Source organism: Anticarsia gemmatalis, chromosome 8 (genome assembly GCF_050436995.1).
Source record: "Anticarsia gemmatalis isolate Benzon Research Colony breed Stoneville strain chromosome 8, ilAntGemm2 primary, whole genome shotgun sequence".
Lineage (NCBI taxonomy): Eukaryota > Metazoa > Arthropoda > Insecta > Lepidoptera > Erebidae > Anticarsia > Anticarsia gemmatalis.
Genome location: NC_134752.1, coordinates 10,872,105 through 10,894,530, shown reverse-complemented (window position 1 = coordinate 10,894,530; position 22,426 = coordinate 10,872,105). Strand labels below are relative to the sequence as shown.

General features: G+C 36.2%; 2 protein-coding genes across 4 annotated transcripts in view; both read right to left on the bottom strand.

Moving 5' to 3' along the window:
- Nucleotides 1–122: 122 nt before the first annotated feature.
- Hsdl2 (Hydroxysteroid dehydrogenase like 2) lies at nucleotides 123–6,862 on the bottom strand. Of its 2 annotated transcripts, none has more exons than XM_076117723.1 (12): nucleotides 6,685–6,862; nucleotides 6,446–6,609; nucleotides 6,010–6,101; nucleotides 5,516–5,637; nucleotides 4,199–4,285; nucleotides 3,754–3,872; nucleotides 3,380–3,476; nucleotides 3,006–3,100; nucleotides 2,196–2,266; nucleotides 1,721–1,829; nucleotides 1,257–1,385; nucleotides 123–822 (listed from the first exon to the last, which is right to left on the bottom strand). In XM_076117723.1, exons 1-12 carry the CDS (start codon nucleotides 6,705–6,707, stop codon nucleotides 710–712), a joined length of 1,221 nt encoding a protein of 406 aa, XP_075973838.1. In that variant the 5' UTR covers nucleotides 6,708–6,862; the 3' UTR covers nucleotides 123–709. The 2 variants fall into 2 exon arrangements, with proteins under 2 accessions (XP_075973838.1, XP_075973837.1); XM_076117722.1 differs by lacking the exon at nucleotides 2,196–2,266 and adding an exon at nucleotides 2,646–2,776 and having other exon boundaries at nucleotides 6,685–6,861.
- Nucleotides 6,863–7,568: 706 nt separating this feature from the next.
- Nucleotides 7,569–22,426, bottom strand: part of wake (ankyrin repeat and fibronectin type III domain containing protein wide awake) — a 75,431-nt gene continuing 60,573 nt past the window's right edge. For both annotated transcript variants that reach the window (XM_076117717.1, XM_076117716.1), the window contains 11 exons: nucleotides 18,571–18,691; nucleotides 17,884–17,991; nucleotides 16,776–16,933; nucleotides 16,177–16,374; nucleotides 14,459–14,651; nucleotides 13,985–14,117; nucleotides 12,580–12,715; nucleotides 11,984–12,189; nucleotides 11,603–11,748; nucleotides 9,898–11,443; nucleotides 7,569–9,789 (listed from right to left, as the gene is read on the bottom strand). In XM_076117717.1, coding sequence (XP_075973832.1) covers nucleotides 9,454–9,789; nucleotides 9,898–11,443; nucleotides 11,603–11,748; nucleotides 11,984–12,189; nucleotides 12,580–12,715; nucleotides 13,985–14,117; nucleotides 14,459–14,651; nucleotides 16,177–16,374; nucleotides 16,776–16,933; nucleotides 17,884–17,991; nucleotides 18,571–18,691 — 3,281 coding nt within the window. In that variant the 3' untranslated portion in view covers nucleotides 7,569–9,453. The remainder of the gene's footprint in view (nucleotides 9,790–9,897; nucleotides 11,444–11,602; nucleotides 11,749–11,983; nucleotides 12,190–12,579; nucleotides 12,716–13,984; nucleotides 14,118–14,458; nucleotides 14,652–16,176; nucleotides 16,375–16,775; nucleotides 16,934–17,883; nucleotides 17,992–18,570; nucleotides 18,692–22,426) is intronic.

Here is a 22,426-nt window from a genome sequence, read left to right as displayed (position 1 = left end):
ATTACACAAACCTATAAAAATCATGTTGTGCTTAATGCCTCTTTTGCCTTCTTCATATTTATAAATAATTCGGTCTTGAACATATCAATAATATAATGGGTTAATTAAATAAGAACCACAAGTTGTAAAAATATGCTTTATTTACAGACTATATTTTCATACACCATTATTTTTATTAAAAATACTGTAGCTGCATAATTGAATAATACAAGTTTTACTTTGGCAGTTTCATAAGGCACCTGTTTGTATCAAAGATTCATGTAAATCAAACTGATTGTCTGTGTCATAACAACAATAGTAAGTGATGTTTTAATGAAATAGTTTGCAGAATATCTTTCAATAAAATTCACAATTTCAACAACAGATAAATAAATGATTATTTAAAAACATTATCATAGAGATCTGTACAAGCATGTTAACCAACAAAACTGTTTCAATTAAATAACACTTTTTAAATAAATAGCTAAGCCCCATTCTTTCGCCTAACCTCTTACTCTTTTCCTCATAATGTGTAGGTATGTGATGATTTGGTCATTATAAAAGTATATTGTCTTGCTGCAATTCCTTCAATACAATCAGAATTCTGTATATTCAATATGCCTGTGCATTATAGATCTTAGTCTTTTGAGATGAAAAAATAAACCACTATGATATAACAATGTTTCTATTGCACTATGTTACGATTACAAAGGATTATACAAAGCAGTCTTTACACCTTATTCTTGAGAGATTTCATCATTTTCTCTAACTTCATAGCCTTCTGAAGGTCTCCACTGATCTTCAACTTGCCCATCATGAATGCTGTGGTTGGCTTCAATTTACCTGTGCAAAAGAAGATTTGTGAAGGTTAACATTAGGTCATTACAGTTAATTATAAAATAATGTTATTGATTGCCTCCGTTGCGCAGTGGCTAAGGTCACCACGCCGCTACCATTGCGTCGGGAGGTTGTGAGTTCGATTACCACGCGGAAAAATGGTTTGTGCGATCCACAAATAATTGTTTCGGGTCTAGTTGTACTTTGTGTCCGTTGTTTGTATGTTTGCAATTATTATTGCGGGACTTTTATTTAAAAAAAATGCTGTAAGGATTGCATAGAATATTTTTCCGCTTTATTTTCTCCAACACATGATTCAAACGAAAAATACTTTTTAAACATTTTTTTCTCATAGACGGAAGTCGAGACCCAAAAGAGACTAGTTTAGTAACAATTGTGAGACCATTATAACAGCTTTGTAAACAGTGTTATGTTCTTACCAGCAAACATGTCAGCAAAGTGTTGTGTGTCCATGGTGAGAGTGGCGTCCGGCGCGTTCTTGGGCTCGCCCTGACCGCACGCACCGTCACCGTTCTTCAGGTCGATGTGCCATACACCTTCCTCTTTGCCTAGGATAAAATAGAATGAGGTTCATATTTTTAATTTCAATAAAACTTCAGCAGTACGGGATGAAATGCAATTACCAATTGATAAAAAAAATATAGCATCAATATGTTCAATTTTTATTGCCTAGTGCACACATTACAATTAACTTAATTTAGAAATAATAAGGCTAAATTTGTAGGTCGTATTGTATGAGTCGAGTTAATTATTTCCACAGCATAGTGATTAATTTCCAGTTTATATAAAAATCACATTAAGGACACAAAATAAGGCTTTAAACAGGTAACTTTGTCACACATACAAGTTTTTGCTTACAACTTATTAGCAAATAACAATTTACCTTTAACATTGAACTGGTAGACAGCTTGTGTCTTCTTTACTAGGTCAGCTGAGAGAGTTTTGCTGATCGCAGCAAACAGGTTGGGGATCTGACCTCCTGATGCAGCCTCCTAAAGAACACATTCAAAATTTTACTTTTTTGAGTAAAAGATACATTACTTAATTATATAGACAATATAGGCAAAAACAAAAGGCGGCCTGGCGGGCTAAGTATTTAAAAATTACATTTATGACTGCAACATTAGGCTAACGTATTAATATATTTTTTAAACTTACCAAACTCACAAGAAAAGGTTAGAGGGTGCATATAAGAAAAAAGCATTAGTGACCATGCATAAATTATATTTGTATTACATTACAGCATATACAACAACCATTAATTTTGTTTTCGAAAGCAATGTGTTCATGCAAAACAAAAACGCATGCAAACGAGTGGCCATAGACAATAATTTCCCAGGAATTGTTTTTGTTCAGACCTTCTTAGTCTCCAGCTGTGGCATACCCGGAAAGTCCAAAAAGAAGTCAGGTAATAAATTCTCTAAGTTACCTATAAACAAATACATAAAATCCAATTTTTATACTTCTACTTTTACAATATTTTTTACTAATTATTTTCCTGGCCGGTTTCCTGGACATTGCAGCAAGATTCTGGTAAAATATGACCAATAAGAACATTTTTGCATTTGTCTATGACCACAATATCTCTCATTTGTCGCATCAGATAAAGATAACAGCTTTTCAACAATATATTTACATAAAATAGAGATACCAGCTAAATAAAACAAGTGCAATAAATTAGAAAAATACTTTTATTGGAAGAAAAATGCATTCTAAAAGCGTGCTTTTGGTATAGCGATTAATAGTACATATTCGTATTTACAATTTTTTAAGTGTGGCAACATAGATGTATGTTATCATAGACAAACCTTGTCCTCCTTGAAGTTAACCGCGGAGGTATGATACCTTCTCATAGACGCGGTGGTCACCGTCGCCTTGTGGTGGGCCAAAGAAGCCGGGTCGTCCAGGAAACCGTCCAGTAATAGGTTATTCGCGTTCTCTGTTATCATAAGTTACTCTATGTACTATTTATACGTGAACCCACAACTAGTAGTACAGTTTTTAACATAGATTTAAAACTAAAGATCTTTTAAACAATTTTAAAGTACATAGAAAAGGCTATTTAAGTATATAATCAACAGAAAATATGTGACTGACAAGTCTACCCCAAATGTTTACTCGAAAATATTATAGAAAGATATAAAATGTTACAAAAGAGAAGTACTTACTGGGATCACAGGCATATGGAGTCAAGTCCTTGACACCAGCAGCCTTGACGACATCTTCGTCAATCGCGAAGTTGCCCGTGTAAGATTTGGGGTCTCTGTAAAACAATGACAAAAATAAATTAATAAACTTACAGAATATTTAAGCAACATAATGACTCAGACTCAAATCAATTTAGGGTTTAATACTTTGATTGATATTTAAGCTAATTAATTGAATTATATTTAGGGAAAACCATAAATTAATGTAAAAGGACAATTGAATAACCCACTTCATCAAGTTCGAAGAAAATGGAGTTTTACTGATTGTTAGTTACTTTTTCAAGTGCAAATTATGCTTATTTACTTATTATGGGGTAAATTTTAAGAATACATACTTGCAGAGCATTACGTAGGCGGCGTCTGATACAATCTCCGGTTTGCGGCTGGTTGATACGTCGCCCGTCAACATCTCGATGGCGGCTGTCGCGATAGCTAGAAACAAAAAGGAAAAATGACAAGAAAAGTACTGCTAATGTTCCTGTTTATTTTGATGGTTAGACAAAGATCTACTATTCATTAGTAGTGACTAGTATGATCTCCGATACTTGCCTATATTATAATCAACACCTATACTTATGTACCTACACAACCACAAAAGTGTAATAAAAAAAAATCTATCAACAAATATTGAAGAAGCACCCTGGTACTCTTGTTGATCTTAAACTTAGCTTTTTATTTATGTGGTATTATAGGTCTGTTTGTTTCTTACCTGTCTTGGGCCATAAAGCATTGACACCAATGTTGTAAGGCTTGAACTCTTCACTCATCCCTAACACACACATAGACATGCCATACTTAGCCATTGTGTATGCCACATGGATTGAGAACCTGAAAAGAAATAAATAAGAATAAACGGCTAAAAAAACACATTATATTGCTTTTTGAGATGCACAAACATACATTTTTCCGTAATAAATAAAATACATGAGATAATGTCAGAATAGTCTTAAAATATTTTCAAAATATTACTAGGGAAGAATAATTTCTTAAAACTCACAAAAATATTTGAATTGTTGAATCAAACTCATTAACAGAGCTCACAAAACTAGAGCTGAGGCTAATTTTATTATCCTCTATTAATGTAGGTAATTATGTATAATATATTTAAATATGACTTTTATGTGTGAGACTCACTTTCATTTCATACAACTTACCAATAGGGGTTCATGTTGAGGGGTGGCGACAGATTAAGAATGTGAGCATGATCACTGTTCTTCAGTACTGGCAGACACAACTTGGATCTGAAACACAATATGAAATAAAATACAACATGTGTGAAAGTGAAGTCATGCTTCATGCTTATAGCTCTGAAAATGACGAACTTCTATGCAAACTTTCATCCCCTATCGTAGCCCTTTCTGATGGGGTGCCTACAACATAAAAGGCTACCCTTGTCCAAATCTCATGTAAACTACATGAGATTTGGAATGATTATCAGTTAGACAATCAGTCAGTCAAGACAAGTAACTTTATACGAGTATGTATAGATTAGGAGTAATACACTGCAATTGGCATGGTTAAGTTGTTAAATAAATTGCACTTCAGTATGGCAATTTTCTTTATATCAATTGAAATAAAATGTTAAGTTATGTGTTCTTTTGCTACTGACTGACTAACCATTATTGTGCCAATAAACATAAAGATAGGGATTAAGATTGATTTACTATGTAGGAGATTAGTAAAAATATTTATTGCTGAACTTGGTTACTAGGGGACCTCCATTATCTACATCTAGATAAGCCTATGTATTATAGTTCAATATACTTATACAATGATTAAATATTTAAAATGCGGAAATAACTCTTGTCAGTCTGTATATCCTTCATACTCTAACCTCTTTAACCTGAAGGATAGTTTGAAACAAGACTAACAATGGCATAGTTTTTAACCTAGATATCTCCAGGGAATGGGGTCTATGCATACAGGTAATAAGCCATATAACTATGGTGAATGTGGAGTCATGTACATGATCTTGTATTAAACCTTTTACAATACCCTAGACGTAAATTTAAGTTGTGGAGAAGTATGCATGTAAATAATATATTATTCTGCTGACATTGAACTTGAAATTATTGTTACATAACATAGTCGTAATCTATTTAACCTTCAGGTAAATAAATCTTGAAATTCACATAAACTAAGTAATTTGAATTCATTATAACCCAACAAGAAATACTGAATAATTAACCCAAAGGTCATTAAAGTCAAAATACAAAAACTATATTATTCAAAATGGCCTTTGAGAGAGGAGGAACATAAGTATGTCTATTAGATTTTCGTGCAAATCTTTGATGTGTAGACAGTTTTATAACCCATATTTATAACACATACTTTTTACACCGAAAAACCTGTTCATGTAGAAAGTTTCAAGCCAAAACGAGTAGATTCATATGGTACCTATGACTTTATCAATCTCAGCTGTAAAATGGTGTTCCTGGTGTCTTATGTAATAGTTGTTAAACACTACTTACGCCAAGAAGGTACCCCTAGTATTAATGTTATGCATCAGGTCGTATCTCTTCATGTCAGTCTGACCAGTTCCCGTGAGTGAGATAGCCGACGCATTGTTTATTAAGATGTCAATACCATTGAACTGCAATAAACAAGGGCAATTGAGCATGCTGTTTGAGGAAAATAAACAGAAAAATTAATATCATTATGTTTCTGATGTATATTTCAATGTCATGCTTAAAGGTAAAGTTTAATTTCTAATTTATAAATAGATACATTAAATTAATGGAAAATTTATTCGAAAATGTTGTTAAATTGCCTTAATTGTATAATGATTCATTGTTATTTATTTGTGTGAAGGTTAATTTAATTTAATTATTAATTTTCATAAAATCACTTTAAACACAATATGAACTTATCATAACAAAAACAACCTTTTCTAAACATAGAAACTAAATGGAACTCTTTGCTTAGGTAATGATAAACAGCTGATTTTAAAAATAAAAATAATTACCTTCTTAACAGCTTCATCTACAGCAGCCTGTACTTGTTTCTCATCTCTCACATCTACAATGCATGGCAGAGCCTTGCCTCCAAGGGCTTCAACTAAAATTGTATCAAAACATAATTTTATTTATCATTTATTTCCCCAATATCATTATTAGCTTCTTATTATTAAGTATTTCATTCCATAATTTCTTAACACAAGGCATCTTTTAATACAAAAGGTTAATAATCTTCTAAAATTATGTCAGTGATAAGTATGAGAGAGTGTTGACAGTTATCAATATACTTTTGGTCTAGGTCAAAGTACTTGTATGTGAAGTTCAAAGTCCAAACATAAGTAACATCACAATTATACACACATACAAGCATTTATGACTGAAACTATACTTTCACTTCATAGGACTGTTATTTGTTACGATGATTTCAGGTTTTGTAATACGTACTCTCTTCCGCAGCGGTGTAAATAGTTCCTGGCAGCTTCGGGTGAGGTTCAGCCGTTTTGGCGGCAACAACAACGTTCGCACCATCTTTTGCTGCTTTTAACGCGATCGCCTTGCCAATACCTCGAGACGCGCCAGTTATGAACAGCGTCCGACCAGCCAATTTCCTAATTTAAACAGGATTATGAACCAACAGAAAGTAGAACACATAATAATTCGAACTCCAATTAGACTTGTCTTACCCGGTATTCGCTACTAAACTCATTTTGATTAAATTATTTGGTTATTTTCGATGAGATATCTATCAAATCGTAAGTCTGAATAAATATTTATTCGGTACGATGATAAAAAAATATTTTTTGAAACCAGTCTCTTGACAACGTCAACGACCGAATGACGGGTTGCGGCAAGTTGTCAGTTGTCATTGTCAAATCATGATTGTTGTCAAAATATAAACATAAACTATAGAAGAGAGGGCCGGTTAAATTGAAAATATTGTCTGTGACTATTTCCTATTTTCACTTTTCAGTAATTTCTCTATTAGATAGGTAAGTATATAAACACGACCAACTTATATTTCAGTTAAATGCGCGTATTTCTATTCAGTTGGTACTGAATTGCTAGTTATTAAATTGTTAAGCATAGTGATCAAAAGTTTAAAGATTAAAGCAATATTAATTACGAATTAACTACGACCCGACCGGTTAACGTTGAAAATGTTTGATATTTCTCTTAGGTAGGGTACCTAATGTAAGCAACACGGGTGTTTAAGATGTAAATATAATTATTTAAATGACGCGCCTCTCAAGTAAGTAGAAACACTCCATTAGTGATCAAGCAGTAAGATAATCTATTAATATTGAATTTGATTTCCCCTAGTATTAAAATGAAACTCTGTTCATAACCTCAGAGTTAGCCACTTTTCAGCTGAGTTACCTATTGGAATTCTTTAGGGTGATTTCAGTTCTAACAGCTTTGATACGTTTCTAGAACAGGCCCGAGGCCCGACAGTAAGGATGGCCACCCTACTTTCTTATCCTTACGACTGTGTTGGTATGTTTCCCTGTTGTTAAAAAGGGTAAGGCAAGTACTACAACTGCGTATTTAGGAAATAAAAGGTCCAGAAAAGATTTGAAATACATTTATTTTGTGCATCATTTCATTACCCCACTCTCGCTAACTTCTAATGTACAACACCAGATAGGGTGAATACATACATGATAATCTAAAATAAAACTTTAAATTATTTATATCATAAGACATTTAGTTAGGCTTTATTAAAATTGCAATATATTTTTTATTCATGGCTCGAATCATTGATAATTTATTTATTTTTGCTTTACATTTTAGTTATATTTTTATCTGTTCTATACACTCCCTTTTGTACACTGCCATTACTAGAATTTACATTAAGGTACATTACAATAAAATTATTGTAAATTACACAGAACTTGAGTATTGTATTTTAAATTAATAATAAACGTTCATTCAGTCCATTCACATTCATGACATGTCATTATATAATACTCATGTAAAATTTAAATAACAAAATAATTTGTTAGAGATCTATCGAGCTAAAAAATAAAATAATATAGCTATCATAAACGGAGAAAATTAGACATAATATTCGTATCATATTGAAACAAACTCATTCATTTGGATAATGGAAAATAAGTTATTTACAAAACAACTTAGAATCTGCACAATTTTGGGCATAATTAAAATTATAAAAATATTATCTACATTAATTACAACTATTGATTACATTAATTTCAAATTACTATTTACAATAAACTACACCTAGTTTTCGAGTAAATTGATTTTTATATAATTAAATAGGATAATTGAATGCATGTAGATAAAGATGTTATAGGTACGGTTGGTAAGAATATATCGATGAATGAAACTGATTAACTCCAATCAGTAGGTAAGTAGGTAGGAAGAATAATATTGTATTTTAGATTTTCTGAAGGAAAAATATTGCTTTTTGACCAATAAAATATTATCAGCGATAAACGACTGTTAAAATATATTATCATGGATTTTCAGGCAATAAAAATGTAACCCTGTTTTCCTCAGAGATATGATTTTATCAGTATTGTATCCAAAATTAATCAGGCACTTCGATACACGTTGTACGAGTTCAATTTCATTTCAAATAAACAATTGTGTATCTTTTTAATAAATAAATTACAAAAATCGTATTAACTTTCGATATTTTTTTTCCATTTCGTTTTTGTTTGTGATGAGTTATGATTTGCAACGATTATTATGACTTCTGGATGACTTTTAAGATAAGAAAACTGACTCTATTATCTAAGATAGTTAGATTGATTCATAGATCTACATAAACAGCACGACAAGAATTAGAAATTCATCTACACAGGAATAGCTATAGCGTAATCTATACCAGTCCAACAAATGATTAAATTAGACCCAGCAGAGGCACATACTTTTACAGTTTAGACTGACTTCATTTGCCAAGACGAGGTGTAAAGTGCTAAGCGCATTTTCCAAATAAAAGTATCCACCCGCACTAGGTCTTATGGAAATCTGTTGATAAAGACATTAAAGCGACAATATTTTACAGTGAAAAGCACCATAAATTCTGTTTAAATATTTACTATTATTACTCACAACTTTCACTTAACTATTTAAAGCATTAACATAATAAGAATTGGCACCAAAACTGAAACTAATAATGGTGTTAGTCACTGTAGAAAGTTTTAACTAAAATTTATTTCGAAGGGATTAAAATTGAGTTTATATTTCGATATGTCTGTTACATGATAAGAAAATAGTGATCTAGTAGATACTTTGTATCGATTCTAAGCGGATTAATAATAAGCCTGTGAGCCCTTCAATAAATTTTATCTATTAATTTTATATTCAGAAAAAGCGCCATCTATTATTTCTGTTGTCTATCTTTCTACGGTGACTAAACAGTTTCAACAATAAAGTCTATGCCACCAAAAATAACTCTATTTCATTGCCTAAATAAACTAAAACTCTCATATGTAGGCGGGTTGCTTGGCAGAATGTTGCAACGCCGCTAAGACATCATGTTTGAGCCGGACATACAATCTTCCCTTCCTCCACGGGTTTTGGAGTTGCAACGGTCTGAAGTCATCTCGAAGGCATCTCTCGCGGGCCCCTATAACGGCTACTAGACAGAAGTCTTGTAGTTTTTCGGGCCCATACACTGGGCCTGACTTTCCTTTGAGTTCGGCGGCCATGTTGAGTTGTTTGACCACGAGGTCGATGACTTCCCGCGCGGATGTTCGAGGTGTGACGTGCAGTTTGAGTGACGTCCCCGATGCTAAGCCGGTTTCGTAAGCAGCGAATACCTAGGAGAAAATAAAAATGTTTAAATAAGGGAGCAAGAACTATACATAAAATATTGTTTTTATAACTTTTGGTTTAGGACACCACTGAAGATAAAAAAAAATATTTACCTGTAGAATACCGGCTTGGTCGGGTGTACGTTGTTGCGGCGCCTTCAAATCCTCGCTCTCCCGCCTCTCATCAGTCTTTGGAACTTTATTGTTATACTCGGCGTCCTCCTGCGTCTCCAGCAACGGTTGTCGTTTGACGCACAAGCTCGACTTAGGGAACTCCTGGCCCGTGTCGGTGAAGTCCACGTCGCTCTTCACGTTCGTCATACTCTTCGACGCTATGACGTTGCAAGGGCTCCTATAGTGCTTCCCTTGAGGACGGATTTTCAAAGGAACTGAAGTTATCGGACAGCTTTGGCTCTCTGAGTCACTCGAGAGACTCTGGGCGGACTCGGACACGTTACCCTTGGATGTCCTCACACTGATCATGCTGCCAGGGTAGTAGCCCTTCACCGTCAGTAAAGGACTGGATGTGGTGGACGCGCTCGCGTTAATACTGTGGGGTCTCGGCTTTGGTTCAACGTTCTCGTTCTGGAGAACCAACGTGTCTTCACTTCGGGAAGGCGGCAGTCTGTTGCTACCGATACTTGTATGAGATCCAGCGGAAGACTTAATATCGAACTGAGAATTGCTGCTCATGTAATTATTACTGATAGCACTCGATTGCGTGTACTGCGAATCGGCGCTCCCTTTTCTAGGAAATTTATTTGTTTCAGGATTCAAAAACTGTGAGCTACATAGGTTTAGAGTAGATACCGAAGTTTGTCGTGGTGATAAACTCAATTGCTGTTCGGACTTGCTGAACTCAGGGTGTAAGTTAGCATGGTTGCCGTTCCCGGCGGGACCAGGCCACGATCCTCTACCGGGAGAGGTTTTGGTAATTTTGCCATCCCTCGAAGGTATTTGAAGGAAGTCTTTGAAATTATTTTCATTCTCACTAACTTCTACAGGACCGTCCGTCGTCTGTGACGGAGTTTTGTCCAGAATATATTTGAGCAATATTCCATAACTGGGTGCAGTTTTGTCCTTGTCTCTAGCGAACCCTATGAGATCCATGAGCCACCGTTCCGCCTTCCACACAGTGTTGAGGTTATTCTGAAGATCTTCTAGTTTAGTTAGTCTCTCTTTGGCTGTCTGTAGTTCTGTGCAGGAGAATGCTTCTCGGTGGGAATGTGCGGCTAACGCCACGTCTAGTTCTAGAACGCAGCTGAGCTTAGCGTACTTATTCAGAATGTTCGTGTGGTAAGTCTGTAGGTGGATCATTTCGAAGGCTTGGATGGGTAGGCTGAGGAGATCTCCTTTCTGAAGGAGTATTTCTTTCTGTCCGGGTACGGAGCAGGCTTGCTCCGCCGGCGGACAGATCATGACAAAACTGACGTCGTTGTTTAATTCGATGACTTCTAAGTCGTATATTCGGTGGGCTCCGACGCTCTCGATGGGGATCTCCATCTCCTTGAAGAGTCGTCTCGAGGCGCCCGCGATGAGGTCGAGGAACATCTCTTGAGATTCTGAGGGTCTCTCGTGGCCGCCGATCGTCGCGAGACTGTTGACGGCCACCGCGTCTTCGTTCTTACCGGATTGGCTCTTCAGGTATTCCCATTCTTCTCTGTAAATACAAAATATTTTATTAGGTTTCTCGTATAAAATATAGGTCTGAGAAAATACAGTAAAACATAGAAGGCTTACAAATGAATTTGTAAAAGATTTCAACAATCTTGTAGGTATATGATAGAAACAAAGAACAATAAATAAATGGTATACATACGCGGACACGTGCGGGTTGTCGCGCACGCGCGTGTGCGGCGGCACGTTGGGCGTGCGCGCGGGAGCCACGAGGCGCACCACCTCCACCGACGACTGCAGCTTCAGGTAGCCCACGTACAGCCCGCGCGGCAGCTGCACCCGCGACACCTGGGGACAAAATATCACTATTAACTTATATGGACAAGATAACTCAATATGAACCGATTTATAAATAGATAATATACATTTTTAGGCGAAAACCTCTTACACAAATGGTCAACAGTTCAAATGTTAAACTTAACTAGCGAGACCAATTAAATATGACCCGTGTTGTAACGCCAAGCAAGTAAAATGCGACTTCGGGTTGATGCCCACATTCCATATTGAATAGTTAGAAGGATACCTGATGGTAGGCGATCTGGTCGTGCACGGAGGCCATGAGCAGCTCGGCGATGGTGTTGTCCTCGCTGAGCACGCGGCGCCGCAGGCGGCCCACGGGCGCCCAGCGCGAGTTGAGCGCCGACACCGCCTTCACGGACTTCACGCTGTTCACGCACGACAGCACCACCGTGCCGTGCGAGTCGCGCAGCGGCTTGTGGTACAGCTGACCTGCGAGGTACATAAGACACTTTTAAAAAGGGGCACAGTTATAACAAATCGTAAAGTATTGCAGGCCTAAAGTAGTCTAGTAAAGTAAGACTTTGGTCTTAGAAAATTAACTTGATTTTTCATCTAGGCTTTATCAACCTTTAGTAATTTGCCTATGGAGTAAAATCATTAGACTGCTTGTAAAATTTGGTAAATCCACTGGATGACAGTAGAACGGAAGTGTTATACAGTACAAGTATGTGCCTGATGCATTTTCGCGTCTACCTCGGCGATCTATATTTAACCAAATAAGTGACTTTTGTTATTTGGTTTTAGGAAATAACTGTTTGCTAAAGAAATAATTTCTTAAAGGAAGTTTTTGCTCTATGTTTACTATGTTTAGTGACTTACCTAAGTCCTGTATACAGAGCGCGGACTGCATCTGCGCGGCGGCAGTGAGCAGCTTAAGCCTGAAGTGTATGGACGACGACGTGTGCTTCTCCATGTCTGACCGCAGCGCCTTCACGTCGTCCCACGAACATGACACCTGGCGAAATTAATAAAAGGGTTATAATAATGGCGAAATGCAAGAACCTATAATTCTCTTTATTGAAAGTTTGTTCAAATTGTTTTGTTAAAAGTAAATAGTGAGTAAGTGATTTAGCTTGTTAATAAGTACGTACCTGATAAGGCTTCGTATTACTATCATTACGGTATAAGACATTTAGAATACGAGTGACTTAACGTTACATAAAACTAATCTCTAATCTATTTACCAATAACTACATAATAGCCATTATACTGCCCCAAAAATGCGTGTGACACGACCCATTTCTAAAACTTCACCCATATTTTACATAAATGTTCCAGGATCGTGTATTTAATTTCTTTATTGGTTTTTATGTATCGTATTCTAAAATAAACAACAACATTAGGCAACTATGAAAGCTATAAAAACATTTTTTACGACACACTGGCTCGAGAATCATAAAGTTAGAATTGATAATTTATTGCTTTATTCCCCCTATTTTCAGATTGGTAAACTTTTTGCTGAACGAAAGGTGGTATTGCCGGATTCTACGAAATATAATGCATTAACTGATCAGTAAACAAAATGAAAATTGCGGCCTGTACTCCCGACTGTATTTCACTTGCAAAGATGTGCCAAAGAGCTTTTTTATAATTTGTGATCTGTCTTTCTTTTTTTCACATTGGTCCTACTCATTTATTATCATTTTTATAAAAGCTTACATAAAGCAATATATTATTTTCACGATGGTCAATCGTAAAGCTAGAATTGTTTCAAACATAGTGCTCATTCACGTTGACTCGCGGGCGCGGTGGCGGGCGCGGTCGCGAAATATCAAACATATGGCGATGTACCGAAGTGTTCACGTACAAACCGTTCGCGCGGTCTAAGTCGCGGGCGAGCTAGCGGCGTCGCGCGCGGCCCGCGTGGCGCGCTCGCGCCAATATCAAACAAGTGAAGATGTTCGTGTGTGTTCACGTCGAACTAGCGGTGGCGGGCGCGATTCACTCGCGACGTCAAGTAAGATCAACCAGTTTGAGCCAGTTTGAGCCAAACGCCCGCCTGGCGGCCAACGTGAACACAAATCGCCACGTCCCCGCGCTCGCGACCGCCACCGCGCCCGCGAGTTCCAACGTGAACAAGCACTTAGCGACGTTTACTACGGCTAGTTGTATCAGTAAAGCTTTTCCTCGAGGACCGCCTAGCAAACTCACACATCTATGCTGGAAATGCAACTATAACTATACTGTACTTGCATGAAGTATAGGTAATGTATTAGTGGTTTACCTTCATGAGCCAATGGAAGTCAGTGTAGATGCAGGTGGGGTAGGTCTCGTCCACTTCTATAACAGGCAGGAACTCCTCGCTCGTCACCAGCACTTTGTCCTCATGGTACAGGATACATGCTAAGTATACACCCCTAGAAATAAAAAAACACGTTTTTAATACTTTAGGTTCAGAAAAAAATCATTTTTTTTTGTAGTTTTCATAATTTTATTGGTAGGTAGATAGGTACTATCTCTTAGTGTAATCTGGAAAAAGATTTAAACGCTTGGAAACCATCAGGAAGAATGCTGCATTTGCAGAAAGCGAAAATGCGGTTGCGAGTACCAATGTCTCTTGACAAACAAGGCTTAATAGAGACGCTGAATTAAGACTAAGACAAACATAACTCTGACATATTATAATATCTTGTGGGCCTCTACAAGATATTATAATATGTGTAAAACATATAAATAGAGGAAATGTTAATCTTTATACCTCCGTAAGTTCTTCTGGAACTTGCTAGCAGCGGTGAACAGCTGTCTAATAGTGGCGGTCTTCTTCCGTCCCTGGCGAGCATGTGGTGCGAGTGGTCGTGCGCGTGCTCCGGCCGCGGCGGCCGCGAGGGCTTCCAGCGCCGCCGCCGCGCCCGTGCCGCCGCGAGACCCGCGGGAACATACGTCACGCCAACCTGGAGACAAACAACATCGTTGTTATAACTAAGTAGGTACTATTTCCGTATTTTTTTACTATAAAGGTTGCTTTTAACCAGCTTTAGTATGTAATATCTGATTTTCCGGAGAGAGGCGTTTGATTACAGAAAAAGGCATTTTTGGCCGTGACATCTATGGTGGAATGCTTTATAAGAAAATTCTTTGTAAAAGATTACTCATGGTCTTGGAAAAAAGTGTTGGTTTATATTTGAAGCTTAAAATTACACTGGAAAATAACATTAGGTACACATACTAACGTTAACTCATTACTCGTGCGAATAAAATGTTGAAAATGTCACGAATCCTACGTACCCATTTAACAAGAATTAATTAAGTACGATAGATGTGTGGGTGACACCACAGTAATTGCATTGGCTACCAATTAACTACCTCAAAAGAACCGACAACACTTTACCTATATAGGTAATTAGCAATTATTTTAAAACACAGTTTCTTTGTCAATTAACGCCTGGTCTCAACGCTTCTGTTTAAGTATCAGTTAACTTAACTAGAGGAATCATAACTGTTGCATTGATTGGATAGCTAGCGACTACGGCCAGTGTCAGGCAAACGACTGTAAAAGTCTTTTATCAATTTGTTACTTTATCTACCAGTTACGTTATCAGAAAGGCACTTATCCGGCACTGACCATTATTGTATCACGTTTCTCAAACTAGCTATATAATATTTGACAAAATAAAGCATGTTTTGACATGACGCACAGATATCTCGGATAATAAGATTCGGATATGAAAGGCTTAGCATTCGCTTATCACGTAGACATCACTGACAGATATTTCATAATACAAATAAGTATTACTACAATGAGATCATTACTAGTTCCGTAGATGAATCATAGTAGTAACAAGAAACCAAAATATTATGTCATTCAAAATTTATTTTTATCACTTTTTGGAGAGAGCAGAGAAAATTATCTTAAGTACTGCAATGGCCAGTAGGTATTTCTCTCGTACTTAAAACGTGAGAAACCTGTCCAAAACGTCACAGTTACTCGATAGAATGTCAGAGGTAATTTTTAATAACTAAGCAGGTATCGTATGATACCTTAAAATACCCGGTTTATGAGATCTTGCATTGCATCATTCACTGAACTATCAAAGGCTGGCGCACAAAACCGTGAAGTCATCAGTGTCTCTGACTTGCCGTAATAACTTATTTTTTATCTTTTTCTTTTTTCTTCATGGAAACGCATTACTGCATGTCCCGCTCCAGGGAGGAAGCGGGACTCTGTCGGGCTCTCCCGCCGGCTAGGCGTTCCTGCTTTAAATTTGGGCATACCGACTAAAAACCTGACGGTGTTCCTTCAACAGTCACCATAAAATGGCCAGGACGCGGTACCTATACTAACCTGAATTACATAGAGTAATTGAGTCGTAATCGTTCTTCTGAATTAATAATAGCCGAAGTGACAAAAAGTGCACTATGAATACTAGCTCTGTCATTTCAAATCTTACTAAAGTAAATAATATAAGTGATACTCACTGCTAGGTACGACACTCCGTGGCACCGACACGGTATAAGGTCCCCAGCCCTTGATGTTGCCAGCTGCAGCTCTGAAGAAGTACCGGCGGCCCCTCGTGAGTCCTGCCGCCATTACTTTAGTCCCGCTGTTAGTGCCTGATGCGGCCACTTCGCGGCAACCGCACACGTTCGAGAAGTCGGCTCGAGATGACCATTCCACTGAAGAAGAAAGTTGTTATTGGATAATGGATCTTATGTGAAAATAGATAAAGTGAGTTGTTGTTTACATAAATGTTGGGACTTTTTATTGTTTAATTCTTGTTTTCTTATACGAAGATTTTGGTCTAGCTAGTTTGTTGCGATTATTACGTGTTCAAGCTTCTAGTGCCGTATGATTTTAGTGACATTTGTTCAGAAAAGCACCCGTCGATGTTGGATTATTAGTGCCGACACTTAAGTTTTTTGTTAAAATGTTATACTATAGAATCAATATGTCGAGTGAAACGGAGACTGAGAAGGCCTTTGCCAAGCAATCTATCAGTATTTTTTTTTTCTACCGTAAAATGATTTTAATAATATCACCAAGGTATACTATTAAATTGAAGTCGTTAAGTCCTTACCTTTATACTTGGTGACGACCGGCGGGTCTTTATGCGCGGGGGTGATGTTCCTGTTGTCCTTCAGCCGCACGGTGACGGAGTGCGCGCCGCATACTTCCAGCTCGGGGGATGCCGGCGCTGGCGGCACTCGGATCTGCTGCCAGCCGAGGACTAGACGTCTGGGAAGAAAAAAGACAGTTAAAAATAATATTACAATGTAGCTTGCAGTCAAAATTAAACTATAAATACCGTGACAAGTCTTCACAAAATCTAGCCGTGTCCGTTTCTTTATTGCGATAAAGGTTCGAAAAAAGGGGGTGTTCGAGTTTCGAAGGGTTTTTTAGCCTATGTTGTTCCGTTGTTAGAAAAAGTTATTCGTAAACTCCTTTCACGCTCTTCATTCATTTTCTACTTTGGAAGTGCGATATGAAATGAAAAGTTATGAATGAAGCAATTTTAATGACTTATATTGCTTTCTCAATAGAAGAAGTAAGTATCACTTGTGTGGTTGTTTTAGTAGAGAAACCGAAAAAGGTCTGCAAAATTTACAAAAATATTTTTTAGAAAGAAGAGCACTTGTCTCAATAGAGATTAAGATTGCGAGATGATAGTAGGAAGACTTTTACTTATAATATTATGTGGCGATACATTACAATGATAACATTTGTATCGTCTACTTGAGAATCTGTTACAAGGTCGATACGAAACCATTGTTTTTTTGATAAAAATATATTCCGTCGCTAAATTTTATTAAAAAGGATTAATTTTAGTATGTTTTTAGATTACTGATAAAAGTTAGCCTTAGATTGTTCACTAATTAACATAATTATAAGTAATTGAAGAGTATCTTGGTCCGCCACCCGAATTTACCATGAAATGGAAATGCGTCATTTTCCCGGGGTAAAAAGTAGCCTATGTCCTTTCTCAGGTATGTTGGTAATCTTACACTCTAAAAGCTTAGTAAGAAGCACGCATAGGAAAAAAGCCTTTGTCTTTGGTCAGAACTTCAGACGACCTTAACTTTTCCTCATAACAGAATTAAATGTAAGTATACTTCTATATTCACTCACAATGACCTTTCCAACAAATCACTTAAACAATTTTCCACATATTATTTCTTAGAACTTACTTCAAAGTCCGCACTCTTCGTTCCCAGTGCTGTGCCTGTTTGTCTTTCTCCGAGCCAGCGCCACCCGCACACCCGGTAGTACCGGCCGCTTGGCTGCCAGCCGCCGACCTGCGAGTGATTTAAATTATACACTTACTAAATAACCACTACAATCTAGTAATTTTAGACGCTTAGGAGAATGCTGGAAGTAGTTACTGAAATTATTTACACGCTTACGGGTATTATTACTTCTTTAAAGCACGTAATTATAATTGTATGTGTAGTTTGTAGTTTCCCCGACAATCCTTGAATAATACGGCATTACTAAGATATATCTTGTTATTTAGTTGTATGTCTCGTAACTACAAGTATGCAGCAAATTTAAAAGTTAGATTGAACTAAAGTTTTTAAAGTTTACAAAGAGTACTGTCGGGAGACGAATTCAAACAAAGTTTTTCTTTATGCATCTGGTACAATTTGTCTTTCCTTAGTAAGTTGTACAGTACAGTTTCTTATCTTACGTAAAGTTCAAATGACATACCTATTAAGAATAAATATAAATTAGAGTGACGTTAAGTTATTCAAATAATTATACCGCTACAAGGTTTTCGAATTAAATACATCAAAAATGCACTCCTGTAGATGTTACCACTTATTAGAAAAGCCATAATATCAACAAAGTTTTTACTATGCTTAATAATATCATACCTAGTACAAGCATCTTCCCTGCAGGTCCTCTCAGGCATGCAGCCAGTCATCTCGTGCAGTTTGGACTCCGCCTCGCGAGCCAGTCGCCGTAAGTGCGCGCCCAGAGCTTCCGAATTTTTGACTGGAACAAACAAAAAATACTTTAACTACAAAAGTAAAGTACTGAGCAATAAGGAGACTACTACTAGTGTCTTTAGTATAACTTACTGAAAGTTAAGGGTCGTTGCTACTATATACGCTACTTTCATGTACCTAATCAGACAATTAACTTAAGGTTATTAAATTCTCTGATAGGTATTTAGATGCACAGGGTTTCATTGTACTTTAAATCCCTTGCTCGGAAATTTAAGAAAATAATAAGAATAAGAAAGTAACACATGACTGTAAGTTTCTTTTAAATAAATGAAAATTACACTCGAAAAATGGAAAGCAGCTTGAAGCAACCATCTCGGCGATAATTGATAACGAAGATGACAATGTACTGGGTATGTTGCTCTCTCTGAAATGAGGACTGTATCTAACAGTAGTGTGTTTTAGAAAGACTATTCATACAGTACGATAAGAATCTATAGTTATGGTAGTGTCATAATCTCAATACATAATAGGATCTTCACGATACAACAAATAATCACTAATCACATTGATGACTCATAAAAATGTCGGTGTTTCGTAAGCATTACCATTGTTAAAGTAAGAATGACTAGTTTTGCCAATATATATTATTTAATTTATTTCATACAATACAATATTATAATTATGTTACAAAGTTAATGGCTTTGTATGACAGGATATATGAATGTGAATAAAGAAAAATAAGTTTGAAGATATAGTACCTATTGGCGTCTTTATTAGTATATCCTACGGCTTTAGCTTTCTCTACTTCTATTAGCATGATGTTAAAATTCCCTTAATACGTGTATTATATATGTTACTGTAAAAGCCCGAACTGTGGTAAATCCTAAGATTTTCCGGTAAAACCTAAGATTTACTCTCAATGGTAAAAGTCCGAACAATACTTTTATTTCGAACTTTTACCTCTATTACACAATACAGTAAAAAAATATTTTTTGAGTTGGAATCTGGACCAATCCCTGAGTATAGAGCGTTCATTCAAACAATCAAACTCTTCAGATTTATATAATAATATTTTTTATATCATTTATTACTTACCTACATCGTTACTCATTAATATAAAATGATAGGGTTTAAGTAGACTACATGACAGTTTCAATATAAAGCTTGATTATGTATTTGTAATGTTATTTACTTGTCAATTTCAGTGAGTTCGTAACCACGTATAATCGGGAAATGAAGCTATTTGTATGGTCACCGGTCGGCCATCTCTCATCAAAATGTACGATTAATTTACTGACGTTAAACTGTGTGTTGATTGAGTACGATTTGTTGTTCGAATACATGATGTTCACTCATTAAGCTGAATTGATTATGTTTAGTAGTAGTTAATTTGAAACTAATCGCATCCAATTCGGAACAAAGATACAATAGTCTTTCTTAACAAAAACAAAACAAAAAGTCTTTCTTAACAGTAGCAATTTAAAGTACACCATAGTAAAGCTCCAGTATTGTATGTTGTGTGTATAAGCACATAAATAGACCCAAAAAACTATGTTTCTACTTTGAAATTTTCGCATACTGAAAAAGTAGCATTGTGAAGCTAGTCAAATCTTAATTGAAACTGAAATGGCATACGGAGCGATATCGTACATGTATAGAACTCGAGTCTCTCGAGCGGCTGCGTCGAAACTCATAAAGCATATTTGTAGAACATCTTAAGTACATAACTGTTCATTTTACATGAAACGAAGCACTTTTAAAGGGTACAAGGGCTAGAGCCCGCGTGTAGCGCGAGTCTTTAACGTTACTCTCGACAAGCTCCTTAGCAAGTACTTACACTAAGCTCAGACTTTCCCGAATAAATCACCCTAAAAGCCTAATCGGTAAGCACTCGAGGCCTACCGGGTAAAACGATAATATAAACTTTATTATTCATGATCATGGTTTCCGCAACGTCGTTGTGACGTTACGTGGCGGTTTAAAATATGATACTAATATTCTAAGATAATGATACTTATTACGGTTTATGATTTTTTTTACAACCGAATACGCGGAAGTTTATCCTCATGCGAAAATTGGTTTGAAGATAGATTGAAACTTTATATTTGAAGTTTGTAACATCACTTCAAAGGATGCAGACTTAAAATATATATGACTACTTCTTCTATAAAGTCAAGGGTAAGAAACAAAAGAAGAAAAGTATGAAACTATAACTAAAGTTATTGTAAGTGCTATTGTCCCTGAATCTTCATAGTATCTAAAGTTTAACAAGCTAACTTTCATCCGAATTGAAAGAATTAAATTATCTTTCGGGATCACTCAAAGACGGATATTTACTTTCGTAGTAAAGTTAAAGTTCCGTTTCAATACAAATCTTGTTACTAACTTATTATACCTCGTAAATTGAAGACTGTATAATCATAAAAAATCTTCAAGAAATAAATAATGAAAAGCTCAATCACTCGACCGCTTCAGATAGTATTCAAGTTGAGGTCGTAATTCTCGGGTATTGAGGGGTCTATACCCCACTATCAGAGGTATAAAGTAATACCCCAAAAGTAAATATTCCCGGAGCTCTTTACCCCAATAGTAGCTGAAAGCGAAGGCGTCGCAAATCTTGGAAAGGACCGCCTGTTTTACATATTGACGGAATACGTTTAACGAGACAGTACGGACTAAGGTAGACGACCTACTTTGAAAGTTGCGTAGGTGGTATGATGATGGAAATGCGATTGAATAAGTGTTTATTATACAGTGACAGAGAAGAAAATTGGAGGAAAATGTATTTAACACATTTTTTATGATGTTTCACAATCATTTACAGATACATACATATCATGCCTTCCTCCCATAAGGGTAGGGAGAAACCAAAAAATGCCTCTTGGTACGCTCCTTACAAACTTCCCTTGCATTACTCACATTCATACAACTTAACGTACAAGACTGCCGGTTACGAGTACTACGAATAAAGTCTTAATAAAACATTAATAAGGATTTTCATTTTCCACAATTGTATTCCTTTGAGTCTGTAGTCATCTGTACATTAAATAGATAAAATAAAATTCCACATTTCTCTAGTTATCGCCATCGTTAACAGAGCCAAGTGAAAACTGTGGGAGCTCTTAAAATATACGTTTGCATTTAAAAATTCTCTCCGTATTTTTACTATTTCTACGAGAATTTTATTTTTCCTTTTTATTATTCAGTTTTTATCGTACAAAAATTGGATTTTGAAAAACATCCGAATATTCTAGATAACCGTAGTTATCTATTTTTATAAGATAAACATGTTTTGCATTTGCTTTAGATGATTGTTTATGTCATTTCCGTGTCACATTCTTGTCGCATTATGTTTTTCAGAAAGAATACACTTGACTTTCAGTTCGTCCAAACTGAAAATCTAATTAACTGTAGGTACATACTCCTAGCGATCTAAAGCGATTCCTCGATCAATTTGCATTGCAACGCATTGAATAGGAAATAAATTATTCAGCTTCTGAAGAAAAATAGACCCATTCCGTGAATAAAATCGTAGCCGAACAAACTTAACGTCCAAAGAAGTTAACGGAATCACCTACTTATGTTAAGTATTATTCAGAAACATTCAAACTGCGTCTAATTTCGATATTTCAATAACACTTGAAATATCTCGGTCGCAAAACCAATATCGCACGATGCATTTTTGTAGCGACGCAAATATATTCCGTGGTAGCCCTCCGGCTGTCTCTAGTGCTGGCAATTGTCCCATTTTCGTTGCAGTCCCGATATTCATCGCTCAAGG

Bases quoted from the DNA above. Each gene is read 5' to 3' on its own strand.
- Hsdl2 (XM_076117722.1), bottom strand. From the start codon at position 6,707: ATGAGTTTAGTAGCGAATACCGG. The intron at 3,477-3,753 runs GTAAGAAACAAA...TTTTGTTTCTAG, and splicing joins TGCTTTATGGCCCAAGACAG to CTATCGCGACAGCCGCCATC. The intron at 823-1,256 runs GTAAGAACATAA...TCTTTTGCACAG, and splicing joins CTTTGCTGACATGTTTGCTG to GTAAATTGAAGCCAACCACA.